Genomic DNA, 20,750 nt, shown 5'->3' on the forward strand with positions numbered 1-20,750 from the left:
GTTTTATATGTTATCAAAATATAAAGATGCAACAATAAATCAATTATTCCTTACGTAACACTAATTCACCATCGCACTTTATTTATCACACACACGCGCGCGCGCACACACAGACACACACCTTTTCTTCCATTATATGAAGCTATTTCTATTGTGGAGACAAAAAATATAAAAATAATATAACAACAAAAGGATTCGGGAATATAAAAAAATCATCATAGTAATCATGTGCATGTAAAACGATATCGCGGTGACTAAAACTCGTTTTAAAATGACTCACAGGTGGTCAATTAGGCCGGAGATCATGCAACTGAACTGTAGCAGAGCGCTTCGTGGCTGTCACAGAGAAAGTTTCCCACACAAAATGGGGTGTAGCGGCTTTAAGCTCCACCCCCCGCACTCCCTGATTAATGAGACTAAGCTCCGCCCACCGTGAGTCAGGGATCACATGAGTCATAAAGTTTGATGTCCTAGCCAAAGTTTAGGACGAAGTTAAGCAAAACTTTTTGGCTTTGGGAAGACCGTGATTTGCAATGCGCCGTGCAGTGATTTGTTCTTGTTGGGATAAATATAAAAAAGTATTGGAAATAGGACACTGAAAATAGTTCGCAGAAAATAGTTTACAGTAGGGAAATCGTGCGTTTGACTTGTTACTGTATTTAGCGTGAAACGACTAACTTTTCCAGACGCGAAAGAGAAACACAAACTACACTGTAGGCTGCTGGATCCGTACCTTGAGCTAACTCGGTTGTTCGGGCGTTTTTCCGTAACAGTAGTAGGTTATTTGCTATATGTTCGGCGCTAAAAGTTTAGAAAAATAAAAACGAAAAACAAACAAATCACAGCGGAGGAATTTCGGACGTCTTGGAGCTACTTCGAAATGTTTATATGATTGCAATCAATACTCCTGGATTTGGGCTTTCCAAAAGTTTGGATTGATTTTTCCCCTTTATTTGTCGAAAACCAAACTGAGTTTTTCCCCCAATTCGGAGCCATGGATCCGAGCCAGCATAACCCCCCGGCCGGGCACCAAATCGTTCATGTCCGAGGTGACTCTGAGACCGACTTGGAAGCTCTTTTTAATGCTGTAATGAACCCTAAAAATGCAATCATACCACCTTCGGTACCCATGAGGATGAGAAAACTGCCCGATTCCTTTTTCAAACCGCCTGAACCAAAGTCCCACTCCAGACAAGTAAGAACTTTTTTCCGACATACAAATGTTTCTACTAATTTTTTGTTAACCATCCACATAAAAAAACTTTACAAGCCTTTTATAATATGCGTATATTTACATAATATGTCTTTATCGATGTGTTCTTTCAGATTAAAAATGTTGGACGGTCGTTCTATTTTCTTTGTAAACTTTAGGCTAAAGCTTGCACGAATGTGACGGACCGAACTGATCGCCTCCAGAGGCGCTACTTGTGTTGGGAAGCGCGTTACTTTTACTTTGCGTCTTGCGATTTGTGTTCTTGAAACTATTTGTAAACAAGCATTTTTCGATATAAATATATTGCTTATAAAGAAATGGCTGACCGTGTCTTAATTAAGCGTTAAAATATATTGACTTATTGCGATGCGTTTGTGTTCATGCTTGTGAGGTACTGGCCCAGATAGGGTACGTGTTGGGCACTATTAATAAATGGAAGGGAATTTTGGATTATTTAAAATAAAATTGCTGCTGTGGTCATTATGGTCCTTATGTTACAAATGTGAATACTTTCTAAACATTTTATAGATTCGAGCTGAACTCTAATGATCCGTTCACACTTTAAACAAACTAGCCTACTGCTGGGATCCGTAAGCCACTTATTCTGTTCTTGTGTTACAATTAAATGGAGCTCGTGGAGGAAGGATTAGTTTGAGATGGCTGCGCTGTGTATGGGGCATTATTTATTTCTTTATTTGTGCACTGGCGTAGGAAATCATTTGATGGCAAATCCCGGTATTGATTTTAGCACCTTCTCTTAGCTGCGACAAGTTAGAAACGGGCTGGGTGCGTCTTGGTAGTGGCCATTCCTTCACGTACCGATGGAGCTACTTTGTGTCACCATTTGCACGCCTTGACAAAATGACAGGATGTAGGCCTGTTAGCCGACAGTCGAGGTTTCCATGGTTCTGGTTTCTCCGTTCTGGTCTGAAGATTTTCGTCTTGGCATTGGAAGACTTTAGTGTTTTTTCGGGAGAATGTGCGTTTTTTTTATTCCCCTGTCATTGTTTACTGAAACAGTTTGAGTGCATGACACATTCAGCTTTAAGAAGCATTTTCCCCTCATAAGGCATTTTACTACTCACAAGTGGGAAAATATTGAAATGATTGTAGGATATTTTTTATGTATGTATTTATTTATTTGATTGATTTATTGCATGGTAAGCGCTCAGGGGTGAAGGGCTTGAAGCCTCCCCCCCAACCCTTAGTGTTCTGTGTCAGTAAGAAGTTAAGTTTGAGTCAAGAGTACATGGAACATAAAGTACAAGCACATATTTGCTCAATTTTGCTTCAGGATGCATTGATGATACTTCCTAAGACCCATAATTTAGTCTTGCATAGAGTTTGGTGCTTTTATGAGAAATGTTGGTAGGAGCAGTAGAGGGTTTTGTATTATCTGTAGAGAAAGTTTGGTAGGATCGGTAGAGAAAGGGTGGTAGGATTGGTAGAAAAGGTTTGGTAGGATCAGTAGAGATAATTTGTTGTACGTCGCTCTGGATAAGAGCGTCTGCCAAATGCCTGTAATGTAATTTGGTAGGATCAGTATAGGAAAAAATCTCTATCAGCTTCACTTCTCAGGTGGGTAACTGTCAGTGAACCTCTGAACAGAGTAAATGCCCTCAACTGCTTTATTTATTTATTTACACAGTTCTGTTCATACATCCCAACTGTATGAATAGAGCTATGAAAATAAATAAATAAATGATGTTTGTAAGTCGCTCAGGCAATAGAGACTGCAGAAAGCATAGGTAATGTAAATATAGAGGTTTGTGCTCAGCTAGATTGATGGCAAGGTTTCAGTTTTGGGGAGGGGAAAAAGATGTAGGTAGCCAGTTTGGTAATCTGTCTCTCTCCTGCCCCCCCCCCGCCCTCGCCAGGCGAGCACAGACGCGGGCACCGCCGGCGCCCTCGCCCCCCAGCACGTGCGGGCACACTCCTCGCCCGCCTCGCTCCAGCTGACCGCCGTGGGCTCGCCCGGGTCCCTGCCCGGCCTCAGCCCGGCGGGCGCGCCCCCCCAGCACCTGCGCCAGTCCTCCTACGAGATCCCCGACGACGTGCCCCTCCCACCGGGGTGGGAGATGGCCAAGACCCCGTCTGGACAGAGATACTTCCTCAAGTAAGCGCCGATCTTCTGTCCTTTATCCTGTACTGTAGTCTGTTTTCTTCTTCTTCTGTTCTAGAATAAGCCCTGTCCTTTCTCCTTTACTGTAGTGTGTTTTCTTTCTTCTTCTTCTGTTCTAGAGGTCTTCTGGCTAAAGAAACATTCTAGAGTAAGCCCTGTTCTTTCTCCTTTACTGTAGTGTGTTTATTCTTCTTCTGTTCTAGAGGCTTTCTGGCTAAAGATATGTTCTAGAGTAAGCCCTGTCCTTTCTCTTCTACTGCAGTGTGTCTCCTTCTTCTTCTGTTCTAGAGGCCTTCTGGCTAAAGATACGTTCTAGAGTAAGCCCTGGGCTGTATCTGAATCTACCTCCTAACTGCAGTGTCCTCAGTGTCTGCTAAGCATGCGGCATACTTTCTAGTGCGCGCTGGGCAGTGTGTGAAAAATATCCTCCATACTGTTCTCCAACCGTGAAGTTTCGCCCCTTACGTGGCCAAGCTCACGTGTCGTTGTTGTTGAAGGAAAACGTCGGCGAAGCTGAGCGTCATATTTATGGGACCAAAATGGTCGTTGACTTCCTTGAATGGTATTGCTCCCGACTCTACTCAGGGGAAACCCTGGGAGTTTGCATATCACCCTGGGATTCTAAGTACGCAACTTAGTAGAGGAAATTTAGCCAACTTAACAACTTTGTCATCTGGTGCACTCATCAAGTGTACTCAATAGTAGGCAAGTGTGCTCATTTAGACATGGCCCCTGATGGTCCTTATTTCTTTCACTTCCTGTGTTCTGTCGTGCGACAGGTTATTTAAAATAATAATAATTATCAGTGCGTCACATCTCTGGGGCCACCCCAGTAGGAAATCTGTGTCACAGCGCATACCACAGCACACTGTGCGTTTGAAACGGTGTCAGAGAGAGATTCTTATCTGGAGCATAATTTATATGGGCAGGGGTGAACCCCCCCTGGAGCAGAAAATTCATTGACAGTTCAGTGAGGTGTTTTTTCCTTGTTTTTTTATTTTTTTTAAGAGAACCATATTTGAAGATACAAGGACTGGTTGGTTTAAAGAATAATGGAAAATGTGATTAGAGTCTTGCATCTGTGAGAGAGAGTCACATGGAAGCACAGGTTATCATTGGCTCATTGACTTTGCCATCACTTTTAGCATAAACTGTAGTTGTCATTGCAATAAAATGCTTGTTCAATTAGAGCACAGTTGTCAAACTGTTTTGGAGGGCTGCAGTGTCTGCTGGGTTTTGATGTGTTCCTGCACTTACGGGCTTAATTGAAGTCATTGATTGGTTTAGAGTTGACACCCCTTTTCAAAGGCCTAAATTTGCTGTTGATTGAAAAGAAGTGACAAAAACCAGCAGGGACTGCAGCCATCCAGGACTGGAGTTCGATCCCTCTGAGTTAGAGAATACATTTTAAGTTGGGGGGCCTGCGTTTCTGGCTATGACTAAAAACTTAAAATGGCTGCCAATGACATGCCTTTCTGGTAGTAATCTTAAAATGAATCTTAAATCAGTTGCGGTTATATTGTGTTGTAATCTGCAGATGTCAGTGCTTGATTCTGTACTTCATGTTTTGCTGAGGAAAGTCCAGTATGAAGCTGTTTGTCGGTACGATTATAACATTCGTGAACGTTCGTATCTGAGGACGTTTCGCGAATTTCCTCCCCGCATAAATTACAATGGATTACCGTGCTCGGTTTTAAAGTTTCGAGTCGCATTAATAATTATGGGCAAGTTGCTGATTAAGAAAGCGCAGGGGATTAACGGTTAAACCGGTTAATCGTTGATATCCCGGCCGCTCGGAAGGCTTGCCGCGGAAGACATTTCTGATGCAGGTGCTGTTTCTCCACGTTGCGTCATGCCAGCGCGCCTCCACCAATCACAGATTGCTTTCTGCTGAGTGACGGGGCCTCATCTCGCTGCGATGTCTCAGATTAATCGTCCCGGGCCGTCGGGAACCGTCAGGCTGCAAGCTCTGACCTGAAACGGTATTGCTTTTTAATTACCAGACCTCCAGAGCAGAGTCTTCGAGCGGGCTGTCCTAGCCAGCCGGGGCTGCACGGCTGCGGGATACACCATTACAGAGCTGCAGTCTCTTCACCTTTGTTTTTCAAACTCTTGGGCTGTGGAAGTAAACCTCGAGGACTTGGCAAACAACATAAAATCTGAAAACTAAAAAACTAGCACTATTTTCACTTTGCCAGCTGTTGTGTGTTTTTTTTTTTTTTATATGCATTTTTATTTTTCGTTTGCCAGTCAAGCTGCTCGTGGTTTAAATCCGCAGCATTCCTAAGGCTAACTGTTTTTGCAGAAAGTTATATTTGATGATGATGAATATTATTTATTATTTTTTGTTGAAATAATGAAAATTTTTGAACGGTAATGCAACAGTCCAGACCAGTGAGTTGCATTGAGAATATAAAGGGTGCAGTAAGTCTGTGGTCATTTACAAATCGCTAGTCTCTTATCTTCCCCTCTGACCTCAGAGTCAACAGAAAATACCTCTCTGTGATTTCCTCTCCTCCCCCTCTCCCTGTCCCACCCCCACCCCCGCGCCCACCCCCACCCCCCCCCTCGCTGTTCAGCGGGTCGGTGCGTTTGGTCTCTAACCCTTTTGGCTTGGGTTTCACGGGCAGAACAATGGGTTACTGTAGGAGCCGTAGTCTGCCATGAACTCTCAGGTCTGGCAAACTCATCTGCCCCCGGAGATGAGTGATCCTGTTCTTCACTCGGGCTCCAAAATAAACTGGGGGGTGGGGGGGTGGGGTGGGGTGGGGTGTCAGGCAGGGGGAAGGGGGGAGGGGAGTGATGGTGGGAGAGGGGACTTTGGGAGTGGAGGTAGGGGAGGGGGTAACAGGAACTCTGTGTGTCACGTTAGGAAACGGGACAGTTTGCTTGTGAAGAGCAGTTCTGCCCTCCTACAGTCCTAAAATCATTTTGTGAGGCTGTTTTTTTTCTTATAGTATCTTCAATAACAAATTATCTTGAGCGTTGTGGAACATTTGTCTGTGCATATTAACCCCTTAAAGCCCAGATTTTTCCCAGAAATTTCTTGCATAAGCATTTATAGTCATCCAAAAAATATTCACAGATGGAAAAAGAGTGGGGGAGACTTCGGCAACTTTAGTTGCCCGCGGGCTTGCATGGGTTAAAAGTATGAGAAATGGGTGCTGGATTATGGTTGGGCGCTTGTTGTCGGTGAATGTTGGACGGCGCACGTGTTTTGGGTTAGCCTCTGAAGAACCCGGAGCCTGTGGAAGATGCGACTTTGATGAGATGGCGATGAGAGAAAGCTCCCGGGCGCAGAAACGCGGGAGACCTCCGCTTTTTGGAGCTCAGCGTTGCGGATTCCTGTCGGCCCCCTGCGCTCAGACACTGGCGTCTGTGTGTGGTACATGCAGGAAAGGCTCCTGGTAACCATGGCAGCCGCCAGGCAGAGTGTGTGTGTGGCTCAGGACCACTGCGTGAGCGTGTGTGTGTGTGTGAGTGTTTGAGAGAGAGTGAGTGTGTGTGTGTTTGTGTGTGAGCGTGTGTTTGAGAGAGAAAGAGAGTGTGTGTGTGTTTGTGTGTGAGCATGTGTTTGAGAGAGAGTGAGAGTGTGTTTGTGTGTGAGCATGTGTTTGAGAGAGAGTGAGAGTGACAGTGTGTGTGTGTGTGTGTGAGCATGTGTTTGAGAGTGAGAGTGTGTGTTGAAATAAAAAGTAAAAAAAAGAAGAAGAGAGAAATCCTCTGGCCAGCGGGACCCAGACAAACGTGATTACCCTCAAATTTAGCTGGATAAAAAGAAAGCAGTCAGAAGCAGATGTGTTTGCCGTGCCACATCTGTGGGACATCTGGTGCATGTGGGGGTAGTTGTGCTGAAATAGGGCAGGGGGACAGGGGTGAGAGAGGGAGAGGGAGAGAGGGAGACTGAGACTGAGAGGGAGAGGGAGAGAGAGAGGGAGACGTAGAGAGAGAGAGAGGGAGAGAGGGAGATGTAGAGAGAGAGAGAGGCGCACACTCACAAACAGACCGTAGCAAATGTTTGCAGCCCTGGCGGTCTCCTGTGATTTGGACGTCTCAGCCACGGGAAACTGAGATCTCCTTTAAAAGAAAAAGAATTCTTGAAGCCAAACCAAAAACCTTTTTTTAAAGACATGCAATAAGTGAAGAAAGATGGTTAAATGACCCATCTTTCCTTTGTAAGTGTGTTTTTGGACGTTTATTTCCCTCAAAGCAAATGGGCACTTGCGAAAGTACACACATGCACACACACTCACACACATTACATTTTTACATTACAGGCATTTAGCAGACGCTCTTATCCAGAGCGACGTACAACAAGTGCATCAGTTCAAAAATGCAGAGGTGCAGAAAAACACACGAGTGAAGTAAAGATCGTAGTGCCAGAAGTGACCACATAGATCAGGACTCCAACCCTGTAGGGTAACCTGTTCAGCAAATAAACAAAACAATCATGCCAAGTACAAAACTAGCACTGAAATCACATTTGCCTAATCAAACAAAACAGTCCTGCCAAGTACAAAACCAGACACACACACACTCACACACACACTCACACACACTCTTGTTTGGGTGTGCCTGTGTGGGCATCGTTTGATCTTTAAACACAGTCTCTTAAAGTTCTTGAAAGCGCACAGATGTGGAGGAGAGACTCCAGCTCCCCCGTGCGCTCCAGCTCCCTCACTGGTGTCTCCTCTCCACGCTGCGGACATCGTGGACGTGATATTCCTCCCGCTTGAGTCGCTCACGGTTTACAGTTGAATAAAATAATACGCTTGCTTTGGAGCAGAAGTGTAACTGCGTTTTCTACTGTTACTGTTGGGCTCTTGGCTTCTTGTCCCGGGAGCTGTTTTTTTTTTTTTTTTCGCAGTGCGTACGTTTATTTTCTCAGGTTGTTGACCTGAACCGTGTTTGTTAACTTTAGCAAGGTGCAGGCTTGGGTGTTTGCCGTCGGCCTCCTCCATCTTGGCTCCGGTCTCTTTCTCAGTTGCCTGTGAGGTCCAGTGGTGCTGTAGGGTTAGATGGTGTCAGGGAGAAAGGGAACAGTTATTCACCTTCGTGTCTATTTGTTTACGGTGGCTAAAGAGCGCCCTGAATCGCATCTTTTTTCTTTTTTTCTTTTTTTTACTTTTGAATGTGCATCTGTTGAAAACACGTCTGTGATGTATTTTTAGATGCTAGCGCTGATCTGTTTTTTCCAGGACTTGGTCCCCTGACGGACCCATTTAAAGTGCAGGATTCCTCCAGAATGAGGATGAAATTCCGCTGCTCTGATCTCGTGTTTGTCAACAAGCCAGTAATCAGGAAGTTATTGTGCTCAGCTGGAGTTTAAACTTCAGCTTTAAACCCCCTACGCCACAGACCTGCATTGCAAGTGGAACAGCTAATCCTCATTCCACCGATCTGAATAGCCGTTCCAGTTGTAATGCTGTTCTGTGGTCTAGGGGTTTAAACCTGAGGCTCAAACTTCAGCTAGGCATGTGAGTTTTCATTCTTGCATCTGTTCTTCAGAGCTTCAACTCTCGTGTCTTGATCCAAAATGCCTGGACTGGGGCACTTAAAGGGAAGGGTTGTAACCGTTTCTCTCTCCAGCGTTTGTGATTTTTGCTTACCATGTATATGAATGATGGTTTGCGCACCTGACTGTTTGAGTTGAGGTTTGAGGTGGCTGAGAGCAAAGCCTGTTCCAGTTTCCGCTCCCAAAATGGCTGCAGTCGGGCCCCCGGAGAGCCACGGCAGGTTTTGTAGCGAGTGGCGGAAGGCGGGACGTCGCGGCTACGACGCAGCGCGTTCATCCCGCTAAGCCGCTTTGCGCTGAGTGGCGGGGTTCGCGGGAAAGTCAATCGGGGGGGGGGGGGGGGGGGAAACTGTCCGGTCTGCGAGATGGCGAGGTTCTGTTGGGCCTTCCTGGTCTCCAGTGAGGCTGGAGCCCCCACCCCCACTTCTACCCTCCTCCCCCCCCCCCCTTCTTCCCGATTGGCTGACAGGAGGTGTGAGGATCGCGGCCTGGTCTTTACTCTGTTTTCCCCCTCGGCTTTCAAACGTCTCCCAGATCAGTTTATTGTTGTCGATCTCTGGAGCAACAGTTTGAAAGGGGGCGAGGAGGGAGGGGTGAGGGGGGGGGGCAGTGAGGCTTTGTAGTGTAGGGGGAAGTCCCTGCAGCGGTGGAGCAGATAATGTAGCCTGACAGGCATGGGGGGGGGCGGGGGTTGGGGAAAGGGGGAGTGGGGGGTCCTTTTTTTTTTTTTGAAGAGGGGTGGGTGGGGCTTCTCTTCTTCTCTTGTTCCTCTGGTTCGGTGTGCTGATGACGGTGGGTGGTGGTTGTTTTTGGGGGGTGGGGCGGGGTGGGCGGGGGTTGAGTAAGAGGCGGTCACTCAGACCCCCAAATAGTCTGACCGCCGCTTTGATTAAAACCCGAGCTTAAGGAAAGGGGGGGGGGGTTGTGGGGGGGTCAGAGTGGTGTGTTGACCTTTCCTCCATTTTGTTTTCTTTGCGTGGCAGCATTAACCATTCAGAATCCATCCATCAGTTTTTCTAGTGCTCTTTGATTTATAAAGGGAGGGGGGAAACTTTGTTTAGTTTTTGTCTGACTGTGTGAGAGGGGTTATCAACTAAAAGCCTTGGGGGTGGTGTTTTGTTTTTGTTTTTTTGCACTGCTGGGAAGGTTTGAGGTGGGGAGGGGGCATGTTCGTAGTGTTTAGTGTGGGGTGGGGTGGGGTGGGGGGGGGGGGGTCATAAACAGCTTTCTCATGGCCTGGTAGAAAACCCCAATCAACCTCGCCTGAAAGTTTTACAGTCCCCTCCGGTCTGCTGGCGAAAGCGTATTGACCTTTAGCATTAGGCTTATTGACCTGTGGGCCGTCAGGACGCGGGAGACAATGGCGGCCTGGAGAACCAGGTGTGTTTGCTTCAGTGGTTCCCGCGTCTGTCCCGCGCGCGCTAGCTGGCTCGCTAGCTGGCTCGCTATTAAGCTTTTTATTTGCTGAGACTAATAGGGTTTGCAGTACCCGGAGGCTTTTGGATGCTGCGGCTCTGTTTGAATAACATTTTTTTTCCATTCTGCTGTACAAAAAAACCAGCATCCTTGTGAGGGCTGCAGCTAGATTGACCTGTCCCTCGTGGGCCAGCCAGATGTTTGTGAAGTCGGGCTAAAGGCCCGTAGCACTTAATGGCGGAACTGTGTAGCACAGGTGTGTTTTCTGCTTCAGTTAACATCCCACGGCCAGTTGCGCCTTCCACACGTCCGTGTAATCCCATCATGCATCAGGCTCCTTATTTGGAATTCTTTGCGCATAATCCAGGCAAGACGGGATCCGGTCATTCCCAGTTGACTTGTAGCTGCCCTGTTTGATGGTCCCCCACAACTGTGGGGGGGTGGGGGTGAGGGGGGTGGGGGGGCAGAGGTGCCACACTTCATTGTGGAAGAGGACAGAAGTACACTGGGTCCAGCACCATCCGGTTGTTTTGGTTTAAATTTGTACAAGCACCCCGGTGCCTATTCACTGCTATGGGGGACTGCATAATCCATGTTCGGCGAAACATAACACATAACCGAGCATAACAATGCACAGGCCATTCAGCCCAACAACGCTCGCCATTTTCCTGACTAAATTGTAGCTACTACTCTGATGACCTAAATGGCTAATCAAATGATTAAGAGCAGAAGTTGGACTGAAATCCCGAAATGGATCTCTCCGTGCATCTCTGCTGGATTGGTAAAGGGAAGGGACTCTCTCGCGGAGCTGTGAGTGTGCGCTGGGTTCTGTGCCGGGTGGCAAACTCCACGCTCCGCTGCAATAGCCCATTTGCTGCAGGTTTAGGCAAATTGTGACTGTTTCGCTGCTCATTGGCACAGTGGTGTGAAGAGCACTGATTGGGTTGATTTAAAGGATCAGAGGGGGGTAACTGTGTCTGTATTCACACCACATGTGGACTTTCATCAGCCCACACACACACACACACACACACACACACACACACACACACACACACACACACACGTCTATATCTGTATGTATATTTTTTTGAAGACCTATTTTCTGATAAATTTCTGCTCGCAAACCAGGATTGTGTGAGTCTGTTCCAGCGATGACGAGCACAGAGAGCAAGCTGTAGTTTATTTTTATTGTAGGTTTTTTTATTTATTTTTATTTTTTTGTGGAAGTGACTGGCTATATTGTTTTCTGTTTTCCCTCCACCGCTGTAGCCTTTGGTAATCACTTGGCGATTAAACCGTAAAAGTTTCTGGCCCCAGGTTACACGGTTGACAGAAACGGGCATAAATACGGCTTCTTAATGACTGAGCCTTAACTGCTCCAAAAACAGATGGTTAGGGTGCAACAAACAGTGAGGCACGCACTCTCCTGGCTGGAGGTAGCATTTATGGGGAACGTGCAGATGCAGTAAGCATGCAGCCTTGTGTCCTGTGTTTATTCCCACTTGCATCCACCCAGTGTTGTCATTTTTTCCAGTTTATAGTGCATTAAATGCTTTCTGACTGACTGTAGATACTTTTTAAAGTGAAAATGGTGCTCTGGTTTTTTTTTTTTTTTAATCTACGTAGCGGTCCATAGTCCTAATTATTGTCTGTAGCATGAACACTGTGACTGGTTGCTGATCTGAAAATGTTAATACTGTCATAGTTTTTCCTAAAAAGAATTTCCTGCAGCAAAAGAGGTTGAATGTTCCCCTATTTCCCCCCTCCCGCTAGAGTAATGTAGTCTTGACATCTGAAACCACGTCTCGTTTCCTGTCCAAGTTCAGGCTGAACCCGATTGTTAGCGTTGAATGAGTTGGTTTCCAAACGTTCTTCCAAAAAAAATAGATTTAAAAAAGCGATTGGGATTGATTGGCAGTGTCTGGCAACCAGCAGAGGGAGGGAGGGAGGGAGGGAGGGAGGGAGGGGAGGGGAGGGGGGCGGGGGGCGGGGGGGTAGATGATGTCAGAGAGAAAGATCTCATGTCTTGTCACAGATGGCAAGATTACCCCCCCCCCCCCCCCCCACACACACTGCCGCACTGATTCCCCTTCTGACACGGCCCGGATATGAGCTCCATTCATTTGGCTGGGCCTGCAGAGTTAGTCAGCATGGCGCGGCTCCAGGTCCGTCCCGGTGACTCATTGTTCTGCTCGGTTTCTGCTATTCGAAACCGCCGCCATGAATCACTAGCGCTGCATTTCGCCGCAGCTTGTTTCGGGACAATGGAAAACCTGCGCTCGCCCTCGCTCAGGCACTGGGATTGGGTGGGGGGGGGGGGGGGGGGGGCTTTCTGGGAAATGGAGATGCTAGTTAAGTGTGTGTGAACAACAAGTCTACCCGGAGGATGTAGCATGGGTAGCACCTCCTAATGGAGCTCTACCTGGCCTGAAACTGGGGCTCTCCCAGGTGAAAACCTGGCTTGAAATGGCCTGGATTCTCCCAGGTATCAGTAGTGACAAATTGACCGCATAACCTCTTTGGTCGTCTTCCCTGGCGTATTTGTGAAGAAGCTTTTAACTGGGAGTGTGAGTGTGTGTGGTTGCCGATTTTCTTAATTTTTTCTTTAAAAATGTGTTTTCCTATTTAGTTGTCTTATACAGAATGAGGAGGAGTTGCATATTACTATTGTTCTTTTGAAATATAAGCGGTGAAGCCTGATTTTATCTCCTTAATGTCTAGTATCCGATCAATCCCTAGATCAGTCCCTACCTTGTAATTAAGGGCTTTTTTGCACTGTTCCTGTGCGCTGGGACGCATGTTGCCGGGCTGTTTCAGACTTGAGTGTTGGTCATTTCGCTCCACACGGGGAAGAGTCTGCTGCTCAAAGTGCCGTGCGTTAGCCCGGTGTGCCCTGGGGACCACAGAGCAGCCATTTCACTGTTGACCAAAGTCTGGGCAGCACCCGTCCCAAGCAGACAAGAATGACTCTACTGTCCCCAGGAGGCCCTCCTGTTTTCAGAACTTAGGACACGTATTGAGAATAACTGGGAAAGAAATCTTTTTTTAAATTGTGTTTGTAGTTTTTTTTTTTTTTTTAAAGAAGCACTTGGCTCTTTAATGAATACTCTGATGTATTTTGGAAATACGAGGAGGATGTTTTTTTTGTTTGCTGCTTTTAATTGCTTTCAAATGGGAAAGGGGCTGGGTGCAGGCTGCTTTTTTTTAACCCCTTAAGTGCTGATGCATGTGGTTTCTAAAATGTCTCTATGATAAGAGCGTAGAAGAACTTCTGCGAAATAGTAGGCAGTAAAGCTTAAACATTTCAATTTGGCATTTTGCTTTACTACTTTGTTGCACTATGGAATTTATGAGCAGTCTGTCTTCTCATTTTTTAAGGTATAAACAATGCTGTTGAATATGGACGGTGTCCAGATTTGTGAAAGCATATATTTTAATGAACAGCTTTTTATCTCATTGATAATGGGACCTCTGGTACTAATCCATTCGGCAAATCAAGACTGATCGTGTAACATGGTGCTACGTACATATGAAAACCACTTTGGGCCGTGACCTGAAATTGCTGAATTTTTTTTTTTTTTTTTTTTTTTTTTTTTTTTGGAACACTTTCCTGCGACTTAATTTTGTCTTGAAATGCATGGGGGGGGGCTGTCCTGTAATTATGAATCTCTTGTAATTTTAATGTAGGTTTTTTTTGTGGCAGATGGTATTTTTACATTCAATTGTATAATTGACCGTAATAACTATGCACGATGTTGCACTGACCTTAATGTCGTTACCGCTGCCAGCTAGCCGGACCGGAAGTTTCTGGGGATTGTAAAATAGCTGGATGTCCCCCTCCTTCTCCTCCTCCTCCTTTTCCTGAAAAGCTGGGCTGCTAACCGGACTCCCCTTGGCCACACAAGGGCCGTTCCCGAGGTTCCCTGCGTGCGTTCCCTTTTTTTTTTTAGGAAACCTCCTTCAAAGGGGAACTCGAATCGGCAGCGGGGTGACGGGCGCTGGGCTGTAATCTCTGTGTCGATGCTGTCCTGCTGGTAGAGGGGCTGTCCTGCTGGTGGAGGGGCTGGGGGTTGTTCTATCCAAACCGCCAGTGGAGGTGGCAGGCAGGCCTTCCTTCTCCCTGGCCTGCCTGTCCCCCTTATCTCGTCAGTCCATGTCATATAAGTTTTTCCAGTATTTGCTGAAATCTGCTGTTTTTTTTGTCTAGGATGTCCACCCCACAGGGTGCATAAGTACGTGCTTTTACTCAGAGTTTTGGTTTGGAAGGTCTGTTATTACACTGGTCTCTTGTCACTTACGCAAACATTAATGCAGTAAAAGTTCAGTTTGTGTTCGCGTGTGCTTGTGTGTGTGCGTATGTGTGTGTGCGTGTGAAAGCGAGTGTGTGTGTGTGATAGTATTGTGTGTGATAAAGTATTGGCCCTTGAAGGCTAAACTGTGGCTCTTTGTGCCAAATGAGTGGCTAAATCTTGACATCAGAACAGCTGAAGGGCACGTCTTTGCAATCAGCTCTTGCGGTCAAGCTGTTTTACGAAATGGTAAACCTCACTTTAAGGAGGGGTGATTTCAGGCTAAGCCAGATGTAATTCATGTCATGATGAAGATAATTAACGGTTAGTCCTTTACGCTCAGGATTGACCTATCATTAGTTTTCCAGTATAGGCCTCAGATAGGTTTGAGTGGAGTTTTTTTTTTACTATATATATATATATATATATATATATAGAAAGCAGCAGCACTGAAGGATTGCTGTTGTAATGGGGGAAAAAAACTCCCACAATTCCTTGTGATTAATGCGAAAGTTTAAAGGGGAGAAAAGAGCGACCGTTTCAGCGGGACAGGGGTCATTGTGTGCAAAAAATCAATTAAGCGCAGAAAGGTTGAGCCAACACGAGAAGAGCGGCAGGCCCCGCCCCCTCCCAGCGTGCGACTTTATAAATAACGGCAGCGACAATAAACACCGGGCCGAGAACTGACCCATCAATCCCGGGGGGTGTCAGCCGCGTGGGCGCGTCTGGAGCCGGCTCCGTCCCCACCCCCCCCGTCCTACCCCCCCCCCCCCCCACCCTCGCTTAATGGACCCGGTTCCGAAGCAGGGGTCCTGTTCCCGTCACGGAAACTCTCCATCATTTGACGTTTTTTCCTCTGATTCGAGCGTGGAAGAAATTCGTCAAAATAGCACGAATTAAGCAAAGCTTACACCTTTAAAACTTTAAATTTTGCGTTTTACTTATTTGTTGCAATTTATGGAATTTATGAGCGGTGGGAAGCAGGGGTGCCCGTCGTCAGGGAAGCGGGGGTGCGCGTCGTCGGGGAAGCGGGGGTCCCGCACCCGTCACGGGGGATTCTCTGCGCCCCGTGACAATTTTTCGGAGGTGGCGCGAGAGCCAATGGGGGTTCATTACGGGCTTATGACCGGGCCCTTCTGCGGGACGCTTTTGCCCTGAACGCAGATTAAAGCGTGTAAGCCAGTGTTTGTCTTTTGGGTTCTTTCTTCCGTTTAATAACGCTTGCACAACTGTCGCTCAGCAAATACGAGTGCCGTTGTGCAACGTGTGGAGACCTGAGGATTGCAGAGCACTGCCTGCCAGTTCTTCAGTCCGACGGAGATATCGAGCTTTAAAGTCCTTATCAGTTCATTGGTTTTTATCACTTAGAAAAGTGGAATTTTCTAAAAAACTGGGATTGCAACCAGATTTTAAACTTCATGCACTCACGTAAAGACTGACAAATGCAGCATCTGTTTGCATATTCAACTCAGGTTTGACAAAAATGTCACTAGTAATGGTCATGTCAGGATTTGCTGAAATGAATTACTAAAGTGAAAAGGAATCTGCATGCAATTCTTTTTTAAAGCTGTATGTGTAGCTGGGTCGCCGAACTAAAGCTCTTGCCTGTGCAGTGGAGTGGGGAAATTATTCCCGGGAATCCCAGGTTTTTCGAAAGAACGCTCGACAACCACATCTCATGAACATTGCTTTTGATTTCACTGGGACACTGGTCTTACACCCCCCCCCACCCCTCCACCACACAGCCACTGTTACACAAGATCCCTGTTCCCAACTGGCCAATGATAGTGTGTGTCAGAGAGGGGGGCGTGGCCATTCTTTTGACCTTTCACCCCGTGCCGCAGCATTCAGCAGTTGGATGTGGGGACCCGTGGGTGTATTGTGTGAATGAGCAGGTTTGGCGGGTTGGGAGCCCGTTGCCAAACGGCTGGGCCGCGTGTAACTCATTTACCAGCTCCGAGATTTAAATCTCCGCAGCCCTGCAGCGTCAACACAGCTGAGTTTTAACCCTTCAAAGGTGTGCGATCGCAACCGCGTGATTTAGAATGTTTCTCAACCGAGCATTCTGACGCTGATGTCACAATCACTGCTGCTAACTGAAAGCAGTGGAGCTCCAGAACACTGACGTCTAAACGTTTTGAGAAAAAAAAAAAAAAAACCATTCCAAATAAAATCCTGCTCTTCCCTAAGGGTTGAAGGGCCAAAAGCTGCTTTAGCACGAGGCCCAGCGAAGCCTTGACTAAGGAGCGTAGAGACGTTTGGGCCTCAACAGGTTTCCACGGGAGCGATCTGGGGCTGAAATTTTACCCATTTAATCTGATGCTAATCAGCTCCCTCAGGGAAAAAAATCAGGGGCACTTATTCCTGTGTAATGTGCGCTGTGATCTGTTGTGTGGAGATGTGAGGGTTTTCTCAGCGGCCAGCCATGGAAAGCTGCAGCGTGCGCTAACTCTGCGCCAGATTTGAGAGGCCTTTTGGGGCTTCCTGAGTGCGTCTCTGCTGCTCCCGCCCACTGTTTACTTTTCTCAGACCGGGCTTTTCTGATTGGCCACAGCTGCGGACCGTTGTCTGGGAAATGCACACACCCGCACATCCGTTTCAACATGTTAGTGTTTGTGTGTACACGAACGTGCACGCGCGCGCACATATCCACACACACACACACTCACTCACTCACTCGCATGCACTCACACACACAAACACACACTAGCGTACACACACATGTACTCTCTCTCACAAACACGCGCACGCACTGACTTGCATGCACACACATACATTCTCTTACAAACGCACACACTTGCATGCACACACATACGCTCTCTCACAAACACACATACATACACGCACAATGTTATATTTCTGCTTGTTTTTGCCGGTGTTGAGGACATGTGAAATGAAGTCTCTATGGTCTGGCAGGCTGTGGGGTGTAGCAGCGACTTCTGGGGTTGTGTCAGCAGGTTGAGGTGCGGCGGCAGGTTTCAGGGGTACGGTGGCAGGTTTCAGGGGTACGGTGGCAGGTTTCAGGGGTACGGTGGCAGGTTTTGGGGGTGTAGTAGCGGCAGGTTTTGGGGGTGTAGCGACGGGTTTTTGGGGTGTAGCGGCAGGTTTTGGGGTGTAGTAGCGGCAGGTTTTGGGGTGTAGCAGTGGCAGGTTTTGGGGGTGTAGCGGCAGGTTGTTGGGGTGTAGCGGCAGGTTTTGGGGTGTAGTAGCGGCAGGTTTTGGGGTGTAGCAGCGGCAGGTTTTGGGGGTGTAGCGGCAGGTTGTTGGGGTGTAGCGGCAGGTTTTGGGGTGTAGTAGCGGCAGGTTTTGGGGTGTAGCAGCGGCAGGTTTTGGGGGTGTAGCGGCAGGTTGTTGGGGTGTAGCGGCAGGTTTTTGGGGTGTAGCGGCAGGTTTTGGGGGTGTAGCGGTAGCGGCCGGTTTTGGGGTGTAGCGGCCGGTTTTGGGGTGTAGTAGCGGCAGGTTTTGGGGTGTAGTAGCGGCAGGTTTTGGGGTGTAGTAGCGGCAGGTTTTGGGGGTGTAGCGGTAGCAGGTTTTGGGGGTGTAGCGGCAGGTTTTGGGGTGTAGTAGCGGCAGGTTTTGGGGTGTAGCAGTGGCAGGTTTTGGGGGTGTAGCGGCAGGTTGTTGGGGTGTAGCGGCAGGTTTTGGGGGCAGGATGGAGGGACTCTGCTCTGCTGCTTTTCCCAGGGACCTAATAAAAGGCCTTCACTCGCTAATGAAACCCTCCTGAAGCATCAGAGCCCTAATCTGCCTAGCAACACCCTCAGGCACAGCTCTGTACAACCATTGGTCGTTTTTTTTTTCTTCTCCAGTTGCCTCTCCTTATAGTGGAGATGGTGTGCACTCAAAACTTTTTCAGTCAACAGGTTATTAAATTAATTCTCTTTTGTGTGTCTTTGAAAACGCATTCTACCACTTGATGTGTGCGGACATTCTGTCGGATGAATTCGGCCATGTTGAAATTGGACGCATTAGTTTGCGGTGCTGTTTTTAATGTGCTAGGAGCACATCCTGGGAGGGTGGGGTGGGGGTGGACTTGGGGTATAGTGTGTGTGTGTGTGGGGTGGGGGGGTGGTTGTGGGGGCACTGGGGGTAGTGTGTGGCGTTGTGTAAAGTCTCTCCCTCAGCACTGGCGTGAGCGATTGAAAGGTGCGTGGTCCTGATTTTCCCGCCTCTGAATAGCCCTGAAGTGTGGGGTCCGTGCTCTGGATAAATACCCATGCATCAGAATAGAACAGCCCTCACCCCCCCAGGCAAAGTTCCTGATTATTGTGGGCCCACCCCCCACCCCCCACCCCCCAGGCCCTCAGTGGAAAAGTTGAGGTGTGCTCCTCAGTGGTACTGCCTGTGCTGATCAGGATGAGCCCCCGCCTGGGGGGGCCAGGATCCTGACAGAAGAGACAAACTGTTCCAGCCCCCCACCCCCCCCCCCCCAATCCAGCCCTCTCCACTTCTCTCTTTACTTCTCACTATACTTCTCTACCTCTCTCTACTTCTCTACCTCTACCCCTGTCTCTACCTCTCTCTCTCTCTCTCATTATAAATGTCAGAGTTTCCACTGTGGATAGGATGGGGGAAGGGGGGGGGGGGCAGTGGGGGTGGTCCCGGAGCGGAATCGGGGTCGGAGCAGTCCAGGCCGTCAGTAATATTCCAAGGGATTGCTTCCGTAATGTTTCCCCCCCCCTCCTCTCTCTCTTTTTGTTAGGCTGCCGTTCCACCCCCCTCATCCCTCACATCCCCCCCCCCCCCACCGCCCACCACACTGTGACCCTTCTCGAGAGGCCCCCTCCACAGAGCGGGAGCTGTTATTTTCCGAGTGTGTGTGTGTGTGTGTGTGTGTGCAGGGGGGTGGAAGAGTGAGGGTATTTTGGAGGCAGGAGGGAGGGGGGGGGGTGGGATTTGGCAGTTCCTTTGATCAGTAAAGCATAAACAAGAGGGGGTTTGAAATGGGTGGCTTTGTGTGGGGGGAGAAGTGCTGACTCAATCTCTCGCTCTCTCTGTCTCACGCTCTCACACTCTTGCGCTCTCTCCCCCTCCCCTCTCTCTCGCTCTCTCTCTCTCTCTCTCTCCCCCTCTCTCTCTCTCTCTCTCTCTCTCTCCCCCCCCCCCCCTTCTCTGTCCTGGCACAGAGACAGGGAAACAGACAGGCGGACTGGAACTACCACAGAGGCTGAGAGTGAGAGCGAGGGGGGCACTGGCCCTGTGATTCTCTCTCTCCCTCTCTCTACCTGTCTCTCTCTCTCTCTCTCTCTCTCTCTCTCTCTCTCTCTCTCTCTCTCTCTCTCTCTCTCTCTCTCTCTCTCTCTCTCTCCTCTCTCCCCCTCTCCCTCTCTCTCCCTATCTCCCCGCTCACACTGTCCCTCTCTCTCCCTATCCCCCTCTCCCCCTGGGATTCTGGGAAAGCTGTTTTCTGTCCAGCTGTCAGGCCGGACGTTGCCGGCGTTCAGACCTGCGGTGTTCAGGAGACAGCAGCAAGCTCCGCCCATCAGGAGTTAAGCACGGGGGCGGGGTGGGGGGGGCGTAGCGCCTTAAAGCGGGTTAAACAGCCCGTGGCGTCAGGTGACGGGTCCGAGGGGGTCGTGTGGAGCGATTCAAATGGAGTGCCTTAATTTCCTCGGTGAACGAAGCCTTTGCTCGCTGCTCGCTGGCTGCCGGTCATGGTCACGTTTCCAGCAGCAGATTAAACCACGTGCTTTTTCCTCTCCCCCTCCCACCCCCCTCCAACCTCCCCTCTTTCTTTTCGAGTTGTGTGGGGGGGGGAGAGGAAAAATAAACCCATTCATTCTTTCGCTGGGGACCGTGCAGGAGCCCTCGAATCGAAATTCGTTTCGCGCCGCGGAGGGCGATCTGCGGCGCTCGAGCGTGGGCCCCGTGAGAAGCCCCCCCCCACCCGACCCCCACCCCCACCCCCACCACCCCAGCTCATTTGCATATGGGGAAAGGCCACTCTAAGAAGCAATAAAAGGGGGAAAAATAAATAAATAAAGGATGAATGGGCCGGCTCTGGGGCCGTAGCTCAGTCTGCCTCTTTGTGGCGCAGGTTAAGGCTTTGTGGATGTGGCGCCAGATCGTTAAAAAGAGTCTGACGCCACCACTGTGTCCCGTCCACTTCCAGGAACGGGGGGGTGGGGGGAAGAAAGGGGGGACCCCCTGCGTTGAGGCCTGGCGGTGACCTGCCGTGAGCGGGGGGTGGGG

At 48.6% G+C, this 20,750-nt stretch overlaps 1 protein-coding gene across 1 annotated transcript in view; it reads left to right on the plus strand.

Annotated features, from left to right (window-relative positions):
- Positions 1-464: 464 nt before the first annotated feature.
- The window catches only part of LOC118210274 (transcriptional coactivator YAP1-like), a 38,388-nt gene continuing 18,102 nt past the window's right edge, over positions 465-20,750 (plus strand). Inside the window, exons 1-2 of the mRNA XM_035386307.1 lie at positions 465-1,195; positions 3,091-3,329. Of these exons, the coding sequence (XP_035242198.1) occupies positions 995-1,195; positions 3,091-3,329 (440 nt within the window). The 5' untranslated portion in view covers positions 465-994. The remainder of the gene's footprint in view (positions 1,196-3,090; positions 3,330-20,750) is intronic.

This window comes from Anguilla anguilla, chromosome 12, assembly GCF_013347855.1.
Source record: "Anguilla anguilla isolate fAngAng1 chromosome 12, fAngAng1.pri, whole genome shotgun sequence".
Lineage (NCBI taxonomy): Eukaryota > Metazoa > Chordata > Actinopteri > Anguilliformes > Anguillidae > Anguilla > Anguilla anguilla.